This window comes from Priapulus caudatus, unplaced genomic scaffold (genome assembly GCF_000485595.1).
Source record: "Priapulus caudatus unplaced genomic scaffold, Priapulus_caudatus-5.0.1 Scaffold82, whole genome shotgun sequence".
In the NCBI taxonomy this organism is placed as follows: domain Eukaryota; kingdom Metazoa; phylum Priapulida; class Priapulimorpha; order Priapulimorphida; family Priapulidae; genus Priapulus; species Priapulus caudatus.
This window is the reverse complement of record NW_014577143.1, coordinates 256,898-274,397: the sequence shown is the minus strand read 5'-3', so window position 1 is coordinate 274,397 and position 17,500 is coordinate 256,898. Positions and strand designations below refer to the sequence as shown.

Here is a 17,500-nt window from a genome sequence, read left to right as displayed (position 1 = left end):
GTATATATATAATATATATTCTTGGAGTTATTGTTTTAATTAGATTCAAACGAAAGCTTTATCCAAGAGTATTTCTTTGAATGGCCAGATGGCATTACCGGGCAACGTTATATCTGAATATAAACGTCTTCTTCTTATTCTCGGTCACTACACTACACTCGACCTAGCCCCTGCAGCACACAGCACCTGGCACGATGATTGAAAGTCACAGATTTTCAACCAACGGAGCCACACATGCATACCTTGGCAACGGACTCCCGAAGACGCCTTCCTGACATGGTTGTAAACTCTCCAGGACTGCCGTCAGAAACAAACTGGCCAATGCGCAACATCTGTATCTCTACTATAGACGGTTGCCACGCGTAGGGGAAGGATATCTGTGCACGAAATTTCATGTAAGCTAATAATAATAATGTATGACTAACAATAGCTATGTTAAACTAAGATGAGTAATGTTTGCACTCGAACCATATGATATGGATTAGCGGAAAGGCAGTATATGGTGCAGTTATTGATATATAAGTAAATCGACCTATTGTATAAATTATATATATATATTTATGCATGAATTTAAAGAAGGTTAGTATACGTGTACGTGTGCGTGTACGTAAGCGCGTACGTGGGTCTATCGTATAGCCTAGATTTTATTAATTTGAGCCCTAATTTTTATCTAGCGTCTCACCTCTCCGGTCGCAAGCAGAACAGGCTTTGGGGCCTGGCATGCTTTTAGCTGCTCACTAGGGGGCGCAATTGCGTCCACGATGCTTGACCAAAACTCGTTTTCTTCCGTCGTACCTGAAACGTGATCTTGCATTCATATCCTATGTACGTGTAGGTGGCGCTGTAATTTGTAATGTGTTACATCTTTGAACTCCACTCGTGCCGAAATAATAACTTTGTCACGATTTTAATCGTCCGCCAATTTGACGAAAACCGGTTAGGTCGATGAACGATATAATATAGATTATGATTTTTTTTCAGAGCAGTTTTTTTTTCAAGAAACCTTGCGTGAAGTTGAAGCTTCCTGGTCCGTCAGTCGTACCAGCCGCAAAACTGTATCCCATAGCCGGAGCGCACGTTCTTGCCTGCATAACGACAGCCAGTATGAGATCTGTCAACGTCTGTACACCACCGCGACCACGTAACCGGACCCACACATAACTATATCGTGACAACTAGCGCGCTACCTTGCGTAAAGTTAAAAGCGCCGGCACCGTCAGTACATCCCGCAGCGAAGCTGTAACCCATAGCCGGAGCGCAAGTTCTAACCTAGCAAACATGTGGTTAACAAACATAGATTACCTTCATGGAAAACAACAACAACAACAACACGATGCACGTTCATACACGAGTTAGGTACGCGCATGAGGTCGGTATCTTAGACCGAATACACGTGTAGCAGGTGTAGCGCTATTCGTCATAGCAAGAGCTCTTCTATTGCATGAACGAGGAAATGTTGAACTAATTATTAATTGTATAAGTACGTATCGTACAGAGGGTATTGGTATTAGTCGTATTGTATGCTTTGTATAAGTATTGTATAGCAATATTGTATAAGTATTGTATAGAAATATTGTAGAAGTCTTGTATAGCAATATTGTAGAAGTATATTGTATAAGTAACGTCCTGCCCGTGGGCGAAATTTTTTTTCCCACTTGAGTTCCGGACCCACCATAGATAGTGTTTTGTAATATATGGTTCGTATATATATGGTTGGATTATAGTTATTGTTAGGGTTCGGGTACGGGTTAGGGTTAGGGTTAGGGTTACGGTTAGGTTTAGGGTTAGTGATAGGTGGTATTCATTTTACATTGTTGCTTCGAGGAAGTCGAGTGAATGGAGTGCGCTGGTTGGCTGTGGTCCGGAACTCAAGTGGGAAAAAAAATTTCGCTGCCCGTGGCGCTAATCATAATTTAGGCAATACCTATTTTAGTTAACTGACTTATTTAGGGGCGTTTCGATTCGCCGCTACTTGACGTATACACACCTTTTTAGCGAGGTTGAGAACGTGGTTAGTTCGACATCTCGAACGATTATTACTAGCAGTGCGATCACACGACAAGAGAGACAGTTTATGGCAGGAATCTCGTTAGGTGAACACCTCGCATGACGAGCCAAACCAACGAGTGCTCCCCTTAATTATAAGCTACGAAGCATAATTTCAGTTGACAAACCACCGACCGCGACTGCTTCCCGTTCTCAATTATAAGCTACGAAGCATAATTTCAGTTGACCAACCACCGACCGCGACTGCTTCCCGTTCTCAATTATAAGCTACGAAGCATAATTTCAAGTTGACACAACCAAACCTCGCCTTGCTCCCCTCCGCCCTGCGCTCGCTTCGCGCCCCGAGCAGGACCCCGGGCGTGGTACAGCCGGGGGGGTCCAAGGAGTCCCGGACCCCCCCTTGCTCGGCCAGCGAAACACGCATCTGAGAGGGCGGCTTTTCACCCTTTAAAAAAAACAAAAAATCGGCCGGCGCGGGAGGCCCCCCAGACCCCCTTCGCCGTGCTCGGCAACTTTGGCGTTTACCGGTTATCCGACCGCGGCACGCCCATGTACCACAATCGTGTACACGCCCCGTGCCCGAGGCAACCATTGCGCAACGAGTTGAAAGACGAACCCCCCCCGCCCCCAGTCACTCAATAAAGCTGGCCATACCGGCTGTATGCCGCGACTCGTCAAATTGTTTCGCGCCGCCATACTGCTCATCACCTACTCGCTTACCGCGGCTTTTACCTGTTTTCTGTATATCTTCTACTCTTTACTCTGTTCTACTCTTTTTGATTCCTGCCCAAATTAACGCAAATATTTACAATGCCCCCCGCCCATTTACTGTCAGCATTCTACATACACAATTAAAGGAACAGTAAAGCCCTCCTAGAGATCTTTCACCTTCGGCATCACAACTGTACTTTACTGTATGACACGAAACCTGTCTATCACCCACACCGTATTTGTTAGCCAGATCACCCCACTAACTTTGTAACATCGTGTGTATAGACTATTAATTAACCGCACTTTATCAGCCCGTTCTCGAGTATTAAGCTAACGAAATTTGAAGCACAGGCGTGAGCATTAATCAAGTGTTGAGAACGCAACCGGACGACCGCCCGACTGCTTCCCGTTCTCAATTATAAGCTACGAAGCATAATTTCTAGTTGACCAAACGCACGGACCGACCCGCGAGTGACTTCCCGTTCTCGTATTAGTAGACTTCTAACGCAAGGCGTGATTTCAGTTAAGTTTGACTCTAACCATTTCTCCGGGAGAGACCTCCACCTCGACGTTGCTCATGTTGACGAATTGATGACGGAAATCGATGGACGCAGGCGTCCAGCTGTCGTCGTCGGCCCTGTGGGTTTAAGTGGGGTAACTGCCTGGTGTTCCATACTCCTCGCCTTCCGATACTGATTGTCGCACCCGATTATTCGAGTACTGTCTCGATCATGTCTACCACCGGGTCCAGAGCGCGACGCAGTTGCTGTCCATCCTGTGGACAGAAAATATTGGATTATGCTGCGCGTAAAGTATTAGAACCAAATTAAATAATTATTGATACAATCAGTTTCACAGGGAGTATATGCTAAATGATGGGAGTAGTGCTAAATGATACACATAAGGATGAGCAATTAGTATGTTATACCTCATATAAATATACTATTTAACTGACGTAACTGAGATATTCATTTAGGGACAAATTTTATTTATACTCAATATTATAACATAAGTGAACACACACGTGTTCTTTGATAAGATTATATTAATCAAATCTATTATCAGGTTCATTGTGTGCACCTCTTGTGCAAATATATTAAATAAAGTGAAACACTGATATGCTAAGTAAGTCGCGATCTAGTTGATAGACGCTATTGAGATACATAGTTTGAGCAGCAGACTTATCAGGCTAATAGTTACTAAGCGCCTAAAGCTGCAATATTCGTAGCATTAGTGGCCCGATGACGAAGGTGTTTGAGCTCAGCCAAACTTGTCGTACCCTAAGCAGTATAAATTGTTCGTGACGGCAGAAAAACAATTTGTTGCAATAAATTTTGCCAAAACTTTAGCACCACACAATAGTCGCCTCCTGCCAATTGTCGTGCGCACACTTTTGGTGGCGCACTAGCTCTTGTGCGTTGCAATCAAATCTGGTCAGTCGTTAGTGTTCTTCGAAAACATTAAAGATAAAAAATTTTCTTAAGTTTGGTCATCTCAACCTACGCCAGGGAGAAAAATTTTTTGTGCACTGTAGGCGATATTTATAACTAATTAGGCAAAACTATGAAAATAACATCCTAAACCTCTCGTTCAGAGAGGTCACGGTAAAGCCTTCCGTGCTCCTCAAATATTTGTTCGTGACACAGTCTCACTCTGAGACCATGATTCTCATAATTTTTATATATTTAAGTTTTAAATAGGCGATTAAAGGGATAGAGTTTATAGGAGTTCAGGGTTATTAACAAAGAGTGAGTTGCAGCATGATGATAAAGTATGATCAGTTGATAGATGATGATTGGACATCCGCATGAGATAAAGATTTAAATAATGAATAAGACATAGATCGAAGATTTGTAAAGCGCACCAGTGATGGTTGGGAGACTCGAGGTTGCGTATGAGACCATCGGCGTCCATACATAGACATAGCATCACATACAATAATCACAATACATGGCTACATGTATATCCACGTAACGACACGCACGCACGCAAGCAGACTCACGCAACGGCAACCAGCGCACGCCACGCACCACGCACGGCACGCACACACACACATCGTTTCACCGGTCATAGCCGCGCGTGCATATTTGCTACTTAATTAGACTAATCGCGCTTCAATAGACTCAAAATTCACAGAGATTAAGGCTAAGACATGTGTCTATAATAGCTAGAATTTATAGAAATGTAACGCAAATCGTTCGCTCCATATGATAGTTAGTACACGTTCCTACCGGTCATAGCATAGCGTATGCGGCGGGAGTGGGCGGGGTTTATTTTTATCCTCCAATCACAGGTCGGAGCAATTCCTCTGTTTAGACGCATGTATCACACCCCACCACACACACCCATACCACACACACCCACGTACCACGTGCGCGCGCACACACACACACACACACACACACACACACTCATGGCTTTGAACAGGATCGTATAATGTGCTTCGATGGCTGGCGACAATTTGTGGTGTCAGCTCCCTCACAAATTGTCGTCGGCGCCGACGACAATTTGTGAGGGAGGCGACAATTTGTGGTGTGAGGCTTTGCAAAATTTTGCACAAATTGTCGCCGACGACAATTTGTGCAGGGATGACAATTTGTGGTGCAACAAGAGGGTTAATCACGTGATAACCAGGACCAACGTGTGATGTATGAAGAAAATAAACGACGGATGAATAAAAAAGCTCTAATTTAACTAAGTGTCGCAAAGTTATACGCCACTAAGCGTGAAATAGACGATTGAACGTATTGACGGCGAGGACTGTATTTTTAATTGTTTTTCAAGTTTTAACATACAACCACTTAAATATAGAAAGCGTAAAGTTAATTGCGGCGTACCGCCAGAGATACAGTCGATTCTGTATAGCTCTGCTGGCACGCAATTAACCATGCTTGTTTGCGTTTCTACTTTACGTAAACGCGGGAATTTTTTGCGGAAGTAAGCACGCATGAATGAATAGCGTTTTCTTTCCGCACGCCCTCTACCTTTCCGTTGCAGGTGCTAGTCAGCAGGTCGCATAGTTCGCCGGTATCAAGGCAGCGCGGGCCAGCCGTGTTCGGTGATACGTCGCCAAGGTTACTCGACGCAAACGCCGCAGTGAACTTTCCCTGTGAGCATGCAATGACCATGATTGATAGCTGAGCGTGGCTCGTGGCTACGGTTGTTGTTAGGTTGTTGTTGTTGTTGTTGTTGTTGTTGTTGTTGCTGTTGTTGTTGTTGCTGTTGCTGTTGTTGTTGTTGTTGTTGTTGTTGTTGTTGTTGTTGTTGTTGTTGTTGTTGTTGTTGTTGTTGTTGTTGTTGTTGTTGTTGCTGTTGTTGTTGTTGTTATTGTTGTTGTTGTTGTTTTTCTCTTTCTTCGTTTTTCTTCTTCCTTCTTCCATTCGAAGGCATTATAGTGTCTGACATTATGCTCTCTGTTTATATAAAGGTACTTACTTTCCCTGGCATTTTACCAGGATTCATTTTTTGTTCAAAGAGGTAGGAAGCGTAACCCTTGTTGTCGCCACTGATCAGGTGATTCGAATTGTTCATGCTGGTTGGATGAACTGCAAACCATCTGAAAAACGTGCGTTTTTCCAGTGTAAACGAGGATATACAAACGTCCTTTGACATTTTTCCTGATTTGACTATTATTGATTAGCCGTTTGATTAGCCGTCTTATCATGATATTATATTATGATTATCAAGTCCTAGCGTTGTGTCACAAATATACTGTATACGTAATTGTTTCAGACATGGTTCTCCGTTTTCTAAAATTTTTAGTATCATTCGACCTGTTTGGTGGTATACATATTTGTTGATATACAATAATTATACACACGTAATTATTCCAATTGGGTCGTCAGCGCCATCCACCATCTTAAGTATCCACATGGTCTTGTCCACATCATAATTATATCTGAAATCGATAAATCGCCATGAAAATTCCTAGATCGAATATATAAGATGAGATATCAAGAGCGTCAAATTTATCACACACATTATATATATATCTTTATATACACGTGTAGGGGGCCTATATATAGTTATTATAAACTATAAGCTGTGAATCTCACCTGGCGCGTTCTGACTTTGGATTCAGTACGTAAGAGGTGGGGCTTCGGTTGATGTTACTTAGGAGCAGTTCGCCTTCGTTATAGTATATGCTTCCCGGACGCAAATCGTGATGCGCCAAGCGAATACTCTTTAAGAACACAACACACGATACTCGTCACGTGAACACCATATATAGTATACCAATTGATGTATAGTTTTGCTAATCTCCAAAAATTTTGAACGAAAAAACATAGTGAACCTGACTAATAGGTCCCACGAAGCGTGATGCGCTAATTACACGGAGGTTTCTTCACAATGCACTCTCGTATATGCTAGATTCTTTCCCGTGCTAACTCCAGGCGACCTTACGTTGACATTTACTTTATGTTTACATTGACATTACGTTGGCATCGACATTACGTTGACACTGATGTCACGTTGAATTTGATCTCACGTTGACATTCCATTGACATTGCGTTGACATTACCCTTACCTTGCCGCTGATCTTACCAGGAATGAATAATAGAGAAAAATAGAATAATTGGAGGGAATAATAGAATCTCTATTATTCACTCCTAATCTTACGTTAACACTGACCTTGTGTTGACATTGACCTTATACGTTGACATTGATCTTGTCTCGGCGTTGGACCTACCTCGACTATTCCGTCGACGATAATGTCGAAGCTGTCCCGGATGAATCCGATGGTAGAGATGCCGTACATCGCATACTGCAGGTATCCACCTGGTCCCGAGTGCGTGTGGGTCCCACTGATCACGACGTTATCTTTCGTGTACATATCTGCTCCGAACAACGTCTTTAATTTGCTGAAAACCTTAATTGAAATATACGTGAGAAATATAATAGCAATGAGAAAACGAACATCTTGATTGGCGGCGTGCTGGTACTGCCGTACGTAGCGCAATCTGCGGTTTAAGTGGCTAGCTATAATCGATAATGACATGAGAATGTAGACCTAAAGCTTAATTAGAGTGGTGAATTTGGCACCCGAAGTAATCATTGCGATAATGAGAAATGACGTTAAAATTTGTTAGTCAATCAGTTATATTTTTTACTAGTTTAATAGATAGTCACGTGGGCTAACAAATTGTCAGTATGCCATATATATATATAGCTTACCTTTATATAACAAGGGGACGATAGCAGTCGAAATGTCTATGCTTACGTTTCACATATCGTAACATATAGGTATGTTTCGCATATAAGATGTTTGATTACCTTCATAGTGACAAGCTGGGAAGCCATTCCCATGTCGCAGCTCACGAATACCGTGCGTCTATTTATATTCCTCATTTCGGCTACCACATAAGCTCTTGCAAACAGCCTTAAGTGAATTCCTCCAGTCAGTTGACCCGGCTTGGCATATCCCATCTGCATAGGAGAAAAAAAGTGGGGGTAAAACACCAATCAGTTCGCTGGCGAATGTTATGTCATCTATGTTTTATGCTAGGACGCACGTAATCTTGTGACGTTATGTTACAATATCGCGTCATTGTGTCATTATGCTGTATAATTGCATGTTATCTTATAATGTTAGGACGTACACTATATAAGTATATACACTGTGAAGAGTTTGCGCCAGTGCCACCGTTGCACTTTCCATTTGAGTAACAAACTCCATTCGTTACACCCATCGTTTGTCTAGAGACTTTATCGGTGATTAAACAAAAAAGCGCAGTCCCTTTGCAAACAGTATATCGTTCGTTCGACACACGGTACGGAGGACCTCGTGGCGCTACGGGGAGGGGGGATCATACAGCTATGAGGTAGCACAATGGAAGTGGTTGCTAGGGCGACGAGATCGAATGCATCGAATGCATCATGCATGGAAGAGAGCTACGCGGCGATATGTTGTCTGTACACACAGCCCGATCGCGACCAGGAAACGAATTCGCTCTTTATTTCGCTCATTCTCGCTTCTTAGTTTTCCTCTCGCGCTGCGTTCCGCTGGCTATCTCATAACTAATCAAACCATCTGCAGTTAAATACCTATAGATTAGACTAAGCAAAATATGATTATAGAAATGGGCTCCGTGGTGTATGATTGTAAGATCACACTGGACACACGCAAGAATGAATGTAACCGACATAAAATCGATCAAAGCTAGGTAAATATTTAACTCTTAAAAACATGGAACTAATTTTCAATCAGTATGACTACCCCGAAGTAGAAGCTAATCCCGCATTTATGCAATCGCAACGTAAGAGTTCTCGATAGCGCCTTATCCACTTTTAACTCATTGAGCTGCATTAATATACAGAGCTCGTACAACGCTCACCATAGACATCACATAATACGTACGACGTGGTATCAAGAGCTAATAATAGATTGTATTATTGTACATTGTATATTGTATATTGTATATTGTATATTGTATATTGTATATTGTATATTGTATATTGTATATTGTATATTGTATATTGTACATTGTATATTGTATAATATATAACATATAATAAACATAATATATATATCATATAATGCATGTATGATTAGCTCTTGGTGGCATCTACATGGCGCTCACAATTCGGCGAACCTCGGCGTCATCGATCTTACCATCGGTATCCCTCCGGCGGGTCCTGTGATGTCATAGATCCCCGTGCCGATGTAGTAATTAGGATCTTCTGCCGCACTCAGGCCGGCGACTGCCGCTAGTAACAGCAACACGAACGCGACCATGTTGCTCCTCGCTAGTGTGCGTAATGTTTGTGAGAGATCTTACACAGTGATGAGACACGATGACGGCGCTATCTCGTACGTAAGCTCATAGTTCGTGATGGAGCGCGCGCTATATATATAAAGATATAAATGTCAGCTGTCGATTATTCGTCCGGGCTAGCGCACTTTACCATGAGATCGTATGTTATACTGACCCGAGTGGACGCCGTGTACAGAAGTCTCTTGCTTATTTACTTATTAGATACGCACGACCGATATGGTATACGTGATCGATGATATGATGCACTCAAGCCACGAATAGTTTTTAGGCGTAAATACTGTCGGCTAATATTAGCATCAACTGCTATATACGGTCAATAATGAAATCAGCCTAGATGTCATAGCGTGAAAAAACAAACACTAGAACTCCATATTGATGCAGAGACAACATTACAATACTACAAAAAAATTCAAAAAAATTATATCGTGTAACAGAGAATAATATTACCATACTTTGTCTCAGTTGGCACATTAAAGATACACCGTTTCACCTCATTATTGTCTCATATACCTCATTATAGTCCAGATAATTCTGGTAACTAACAATACACGTTAAACAATACAGTGTGTATTGTTGAACACCTTCTAACAATACACTGTGTATTGTAGTAGGTACCTAACCACTGTGTATTTAAATTCAATTTCATTTTCAATAAATTCAATAAAATAATTTCAATAAATTTATTTAAATAAATGTCAATTTCAAGTTTACAAATCAAAAAGTAAACTAATTAAAAAAAGAAGAAAAAAAAGTGTATTTTTAGAAGGTGTTCAACAATAAACAGTGTATTGTTGAAAGCTCATAGGTACCTACTACAATACACAGAGTATTGTTAGAAGATGTTCAACAATACACAGTATATTGTTGAAAGCTCGCTAACAATACACAGTGTATTGTCAAATGCCTAAACATACAACAGACTGTGTATTGTTAGTTACTAAAATTATCTGCATAGTCTGTATATAGTCGGTCAGCTCGCGCTTTAATTTATCCTTAACTGCGGATATTGCTCTATTGCGCTCCATAATATATGCTGGTTAGAGGTATATATCTAGGTCTTCATGTACCGCATATGCAGATGTAATAGTTTGACAACTGCGTGCGACATTCCTTCTTTGCAGTGATGGCATTTCCGCGTGAGTGCCCTGTTTCGAACGCCCACTTGTAAAATCGATTTTCAAAACTTCTGGTTCTACTCCCTCTCTCTCTAAGTCCAAATTACAAGTATCTCTCGATGATGAAAACCTCAATCACTTACAGCAATATCCGCTCTCTGCGCTCAAAAGCACATTCCCTCGCAAGGCTGTCACTCCTCACAAGGTGGCTGGTTCCATTCTTCATCACTTCGCTCATGAGCTCGGGCCTGCTTTGCACAACCTATCTTCTCAAGCGTGTGACCTTCGTTCTCTTTTATTTGACTGGAAACAGGGTTTCATTACCACCCTAGTGTGCAAAGGTGGTGGCTTTTCCCTTCCTTCTCTCCCCTAACTATCAGACAATACTTCGTCTTCTATCAGACATATTTTTTCTGTAAGGCTTTCGTGCATATGATCTATTCCTCTTTAATGCATCACTTTGACTTACACGACATTCTATCCCATCATCAGCATAGCTTCTGACACGGTTCCTATACCTGTTACTCAGGGGGACAGTGGGCCTCAACTTGGGAAATTGACCTTAATCCTGAAAAATGTAAGATTCTACGCATTACACGGTCTAGATCACTCTTCACTTTTATCTGTTCTTTTTATCTTAAGTACCTATAGCTTACTGCGATGTACAAACCTTCGCTAAAATGCCCATATAGATTACATTTGTCAAAAAAGGCCACTTGCTTATTTGGCATACTACGTAGTACGTACGCCTCATGTGCTGGTACTAAAACCAGAGCACTGGTTGCTAAAACCACGTCCTTCCTATTCTAGAATATGCCTCACCCGAATGGATTCAGCATACCCTACAAAACTGCACGAGATTGAAATCTATTGAGCACAGAGCCGCAAGAATAGTCACAAAATAGTGCCAGTTATAAAAAATATTCTCACGGAACTCGATGGTCCACCTCTTCCTGTGTGTTTCTCTATACCAACCACCCAAGCTTCCACAATATTAATTACCACTGCCACGGCAAAATTGGTATCCAATCTTGCTTGATGAAATCTTCTTGGAATACTCGTTTATCTCCTGACCATTGTTACCACTATATGTCTCATGCTAAAAATACCCATTCAAATATAGTTTCTTTGTTTCGGTAATTCTTTACTGGATTCTCTCTCTTTCTCTCTCTCTCTCTCTCTCTCTCTCTCTCTCTCTCTCTCTCTCTCTCTCTCTCTCTCTCTCGCTCTTTCTCTCTCTCTCTCTGTCTCTCTCTCGCTCTTTCTCTCTCTCTCTCGCTCTCTCGCGCTCTCTCTCTCTCTCTCATCGCATGTGCGCAGTCTCAATCTACCGATCTGATTGACGTCGATTTACGTCCTCATTACAGACAAATTAAAGTCCAATTGAGAAGTTGCCACTACGAGATGAGATTACGAGATTACGAACACAATGTCATTCCGTTATGCGTGATCTCTAGGCAGCTCTTTTTCCTTTTTCTTTTCTTTTCATTAAGTTTAGGGTTGAACATTTCGCGTTTGAGGCGATATATATGTGCGTTGCTATTGTCCGACAACAACGTGCGCTGTGTCTTTTTCTTCCTCAAAGTTTTTTTTGGAATCCGGGTAGTCGTCACGAAACAGTTTCAATAGAGGCCCTAGCTAGCTGTGTCTGTTTTTACAGCCTGTTCTGCTAGTATGACAAATACGACATACGCATATACGCTCTCCTATGACACTATTTGTCATAGGAAGAATCTTCCTATGACAAATACGACATACGCATATACGCTCTCCTATGACACTATTTGTCATAGGAAGCTTCTTCCTGTGACAAATATTGTTGTATGTGTTGTGCGCATCATAGGAGTTTAGGAGCGCTATTATGAACGCAAGCAGTGAATTTCACCTGTAAAGCGGAACGAAATTGACTCGCCAATATTTTTCATAGGAAGAATCTTCCTATAACAAATAGTGTCATAGGAGAGCGTATATGCGTATGTCGTATTTGTCATAAATGCAAGCAGAACATGTTGGTCTTTAATCGCGTGAGTACTATCGCGGAAGGAACTCGCGTACAGTTATTTCTTTATTGTGCCTCTAGATGTGCACGTATATTTCACGCTCTATTTTACCGAATAATAATAAAAGAATTAAGTGCCTAGTGGTGCCAACTCGAGCAGCAAGAGACACGCACAGAATATCGGTGTCAAGAACGCACTGCTACATACCCTGCTCACGCGCGTGTTCTCTCGTCAGGTTTACCACGGATCAATAGACGGAATGTATAGGTACGACAAAACCAGTTCCCCCTCCCTCTCTACCCACCCAGGCGGTCAGTGTAGGTCGTTGTTCGGGGCAGAGTGACGGTCGCTGCGGTTGTTGTTCTTCGGAGTCGTAGGAGCGTATCGAGCAGTCACACCTTGCTCGTAGTCAACGTGGCAGGTTGGGCACATACACACAGCGGCTTGGACATACGCACATCGGATTTCTATCGCAATGTACGTGAGCTGCATCATATGGCTCTCCGTACAGCCGCGCAGCGCACAGAAACGCCAAATTGGAAGGCACGAAGAGAAAGCGAAATCGCGAGAAAGATGAAAAACTAGAAGCGAAGGACAAAAAGACGGTTCATATAGGAAATAAAGACACAGAGCGAGAGGAGCGACGAAACAGACAGACAGAGAGGAATTAAAAGCGACTCAGAACGGGAGAGCGGGAGAACGAGAAATAAAGATAGAAAGAAAGAGCGAGGGAGAGATAGAGAGCGACGGAGAGAGCGAGGGAGAGAGCGGGAGAGAGAGCGCCCGCGCTCGAGCGCTGGCGAGCGAAACTTCGTGTAGTGGCCGTGGGGCAGTTTACACAGCTACCGTGTTAGTCAGGATACCCGCTACAGTTCCACGAACAGAGATGAAGAATCAAATGAAGTATAGCGCCGGCATCATCGCCTGCCTCATGATACTAACCGTTCTACTTGTAACGAATAACTACAAATACCTCGTCGATAATGCTACTCGGCGACCGATCGTTGCCATGGACCGGGAGGTACGACCATTTTTTATTTTTCATCCGATGTAAAATAACTGACCTGTGTATCTGATCGTATTATTCTGTGCTAGACGAGAGGCCCTAAGCGACCACTAACGTCGTGCAGCGAACGGGTAGCAGTCTAGGTTAGCGCGCTACAGTTTCGCAATTCGAATGCGTTCACACGACAAACAATACGCGGCCAGCGTGGTGCCGAATATACGCGGCTTAGTTGGCGCGGAATATGATTCCGCGCTAAGCAAGCCGGAGCAATAGCAGCTAAGCAAGCCGCGTATATTTTAGCGTGTGAACGCTCAATTACGGAACTGAAATCCTCGTGTGAACGTTCACACGAGGAGAAAAGTTGCGTTCACACGCTAAAATATACGCGGCTTGCTAAGCCACGGCTTGCTTAGCCGCGAATGCTCCGGCTGGCTAAGCGCGGAATCATATTCCGCGCCAACTAAGCCGCGTATATTCGGCACCACGCTGGCCGCGTATTGCTCACCTAGACTGGTACCCGTTCGCTGCACGTCGTTAGTGTAGCGTGTGGAACTGTCGACCGGGTACCAGTCTATATTATTCCTGGCTAGCTAAGCCTCGAATCTCGTGTAACTCGTGTGAACGCGTTTTAGCCGAACTTAGCACCAACTAAGTACGGTACCAGCTAGGCCGTGTATACGTGTGAACGCAGCTTAAGTACGGTACCAGCTAGGCCGTGTATACGTGTGAACGCAGCTAATGAATGTCCGCTATAAAAATATAGCATTTAACAATGGAAAGATCGCGGAACATATTTCTTTGGTCTGAATGATAAACGAAGCGTAGCATTCCTCAGTCATATTTCCGCCAGTATATAATTGTAATGAAGATATTACTATGAATAATAGCTACTAGCTATTACCCGTCCTCCAAACGGGTTTGAGTAGGGTCTGATTTGAGGATGGCGGTTTAACCATTTATCTCTCACTTTTAGTTGAGGATGCCCGTATTTACAGTAAACGAAAAATACTGATATTTAGACTCGAGTCATATATCAATATTTGTTTAAAAAAAATTGCATCTAAATATATCTAAAATCTGACATTTTACCTTAAAATGACATACAATTTTTCAAAAAAAAAGGGAAATGGGGTGATTTCATAGTACTATTTCATTTATTCAGATATTATTTTTGAAAATATCATTGTGGTTAGAAGCATCATTAATAAGTCAAATTCTTAAAAAAAAAAGCAAAATGCATTGAGTAGGTTTGAAGATATATTTTCTTGAAAGTTAGTGGACGGCGGCGGGCAGGGTTACACATACACACTACGGGGGGTTTTACACCTCCCGTTGTCAAATATTTGCACACACGCGCGCACACACACACATCACACAAACGCGCTCACGCACGCATACACCGCATTCACACACATACGGGCATGCGCACGCACAATCACACGCCCACCCACGTACACACATACCAATTTACACACACACGGGTGTGCACACACATACAGGCACACGCATACCTACCTACATACGTATGTATGTATGTATGTATGTATGTATGTATGTATGTATGTATGTATGTATATGTATGTGTGTATGTGTGTATGTATGTATGTGTGTATGTGTGTATGTATGCGTGTATGTGTGTATGTGTGTATGTGTGTGTATGTGTGTGTATATGTGTGTATGTGTGTATGTGTGTATGTGTGTATGTATGTGTGTATGTGTGTATATGTATATGTGTATGTGTGTATGTGTGTATGTGTGTATGTGTGTATGTGTGTATGTATGTATGTACACATACACACATACACACGCACACATACACACGTACACATGCACACATACACACATGCATACATGCACACATACATACATGCATACATGCACACATACACAATGCATATATGCACACATGCACACATGTATACACACATACACACATACATGGACACATACACACATACACAAATACACACATACACACATTGTGTGTATGTGTATGTGTGTATGTGTCCATGTATGTGTGTATGTGTATGTATGCGTACATATGTGTGTGTGCGTGTGCGTATATATGTGTGTATGTGCGCATGTATGTATGTGTGTGTGTGTATGTTGTATGTGTGTATGTGTGTATGTGTGTGTGTGTGTGTGTGTGTGTGCGCGCGCGTGCGTGTGCATGATTGTGTCTGCGTGTGCGTGAGTGTATATGTGCGTATGTATGTGCGCGTATGCGCGCGCGGGGGTTTAGTAATAACTGTCATTAAATAATGGTACTGCGTGTGTACGTGCATGTATACGTGGATGCGATCGTAAAATTCCACTGTAGCAATATTATGATTGAATCTGCCTCAATATAAAAAAGTACAAGCTTACCTCATGATATTGTGGTTAGCGCAGTTGTTACAAATAGTGTCCAAGTCTTAAAGCACAGAAACATTGAGTGTTTGTGTGTTAAATACGCACGATGTGGTTTAGCTAGGTTACCGTCGTGTGAACATCTACCGCATGCAACTGTCCTTATTTTTTAGATGGGGCTGGTTAGTGGTGAATCAAGAAATGTGAAAAATGGCCATAAGGTAACATAAGAGGACTAGAAAGCAAACGGCATGCAAAAGAAATAACGAAACATTGTGTTAAATACTCCAGGTTTAACCCAATCACATTCATATAATCTATTTGTTCAAGAACGTAATGCATCATTCCTGTGTCCTATTGCTAATTCTTTCTAGAACGTGTACAGCAGGTCTTATAGTTAGAGCAAATCAGTGATAAATTCGCCGAAGTACATCACATTCTCGCAGTCGACATTTTCTGCAACAGCTGAATGGAAATTTGTGAACAATTTTCTATTAAACAATATTTGTATCAGCATGTACACACATTGTTATAACATTTGTTCCGAACATTGACGGGAGAGAGAGAGCGCGAGATAGAGAGAGAGAAATTATAGAATACATCACCGAGACGATTAACAACACGATTTACAACAACGACGAGACATCCGTTACTGTACCTGGGTTCGACACCAGGTCCTCCCACGCCATCTTCAGCAGCCGTGCCGTTAAGCAGATGCAAGTCCCAGGCCACCGTGCGCAGGAATCGCTCGTTCTCGCGTTGCCACGCCGACGACAGCAGGTTCTCGAAGTCCTGCGATCGCACCTCGACCTGGGAGGAGTCGGCCGACACATACAGCGTGTACACATGCTGGGAGGAAATACGCGTCGTGCTATGATCGCAAATACAATCAACTAACGAGTCAAACTCAACTAGAGAAAAAAAAGACTTAAAGAATTAAACTCGCGTTAATTTACGCGAGCACGTTGCACGAGCAAGGCAATCTCATGTATACATTATGCGTTTACTCATTACATATGAGAAGTATTTAACAAGGGTATAGTGGTGATGATGTCCCCACAGGCTACTACGGATTTACTACTTATATCTATACATACTTCATATATATTCATGCAGACTTCTGCGTCTTCTGTAGGTAATCTCTAGTGGTGATGATGTCCTGTTCTCCACAGGCTACCTATATCTCACCTCACCAAACCTGTACAAAAATATCTCGAGTAAAGATAATGTTTTTGATTCACGCTTAAGCTGTGTACAAACTAGCTCTAGCAAGTAGTCCCGTAGCGGGCATGAAGGAGCGAGCTACAAAGGAAGACTTTACATCTCATGACAACTGCATCTCACGAACTTACTCTCTGTCTCTATCTCTCGCTCTCTGTCTCTCTCTCTGTCTCTCTATGTCGCTATCTCTTGCTCTCTGTCTCTCTCTGTCTCTCTCTCTCCCTCTCTGTCTCTATCTCTTGCTCTCTGTCTCTCTCTCTTTCTCTGTGTCTCTCTCTCTCTCTCTCTCTCTTTCTCTATCTCTCGCTCTCTGTC

The 17,500-nt window shown here is 42.4% G+C and overlaps 2 protein-coding genes across 2 annotated transcripts in view; one reads left to right on the top strand and one right to left on the bottom strand.

The window, feature by feature from the left end:
- Nucleotides 1-12,840, bottom strand: part of LOC106804640 (putative neutral ceramidase C) — a 16,614-nt gene extending 3,774 nt beyond the window's left edge. Inside the window, exons 1-13 of the mRNA XM_014805908.1 lie at nt 12,817-12,840; nt 9,332-9,563; nt 7,993-8,145; nt 7,409-7,588; nt 6,774-6,901; nt 6,539-6,616; nt 6,154-6,274; nt 5,703-5,825; nt 3,458-3,519; nt 3,259-3,355; nt 1,004-1,085; nt 683-795; nt 243-377 (exon numbers count right to left, since the gene is read on the bottom strand). Coding sequence (XP_014661394.1) covers nt 243-377; nt 683-795; nt 1,004-1,085; nt 3,259-3,355; nt 3,458-3,519; nt 5,703-5,825; nt 6,154-6,274; nt 6,539-6,616; nt 6,774-6,901; nt 7,409-7,588; nt 7,993-8,145; nt 9,332-9,454 — 1,395 coding nt within the window. The 5' untranslated portion in view covers nt 9,455-9,563; nt 12,817-12,840. The remainder of the gene's footprint in view (nt 1-242; nt 378-682; nt 796-1,003; nt 1,086-3,258; nt 3,356-3,457; nt 3,520-5,702; nt 5,826-6,153; nt 6,275-6,538; nt 6,617-6,773; nt 6,902-7,408; nt 7,589-7,992; nt 8,146-9,331; nt 9,564-12,816) is intronic.
- A 468-nt stretch (nt 12,841-13,308) lies between these two features.
- The window catches only part of LOC106804670, an 8,762-nt gene continuing 4,570 nt past the window's right edge, over nt 13,309-17,500 (top strand). The window contains exon 1 of the mRNA XM_014805945.1: nt 13,309-13,630. Coding sequence (XP_014661431.1) covers nt 13,496-13,630 — 135 coding nt within the window. The 5' untranslated portion in view covers nt 13,309-13,495. The remainder of the gene's footprint in view (nt 13,631-17,500) is intronic.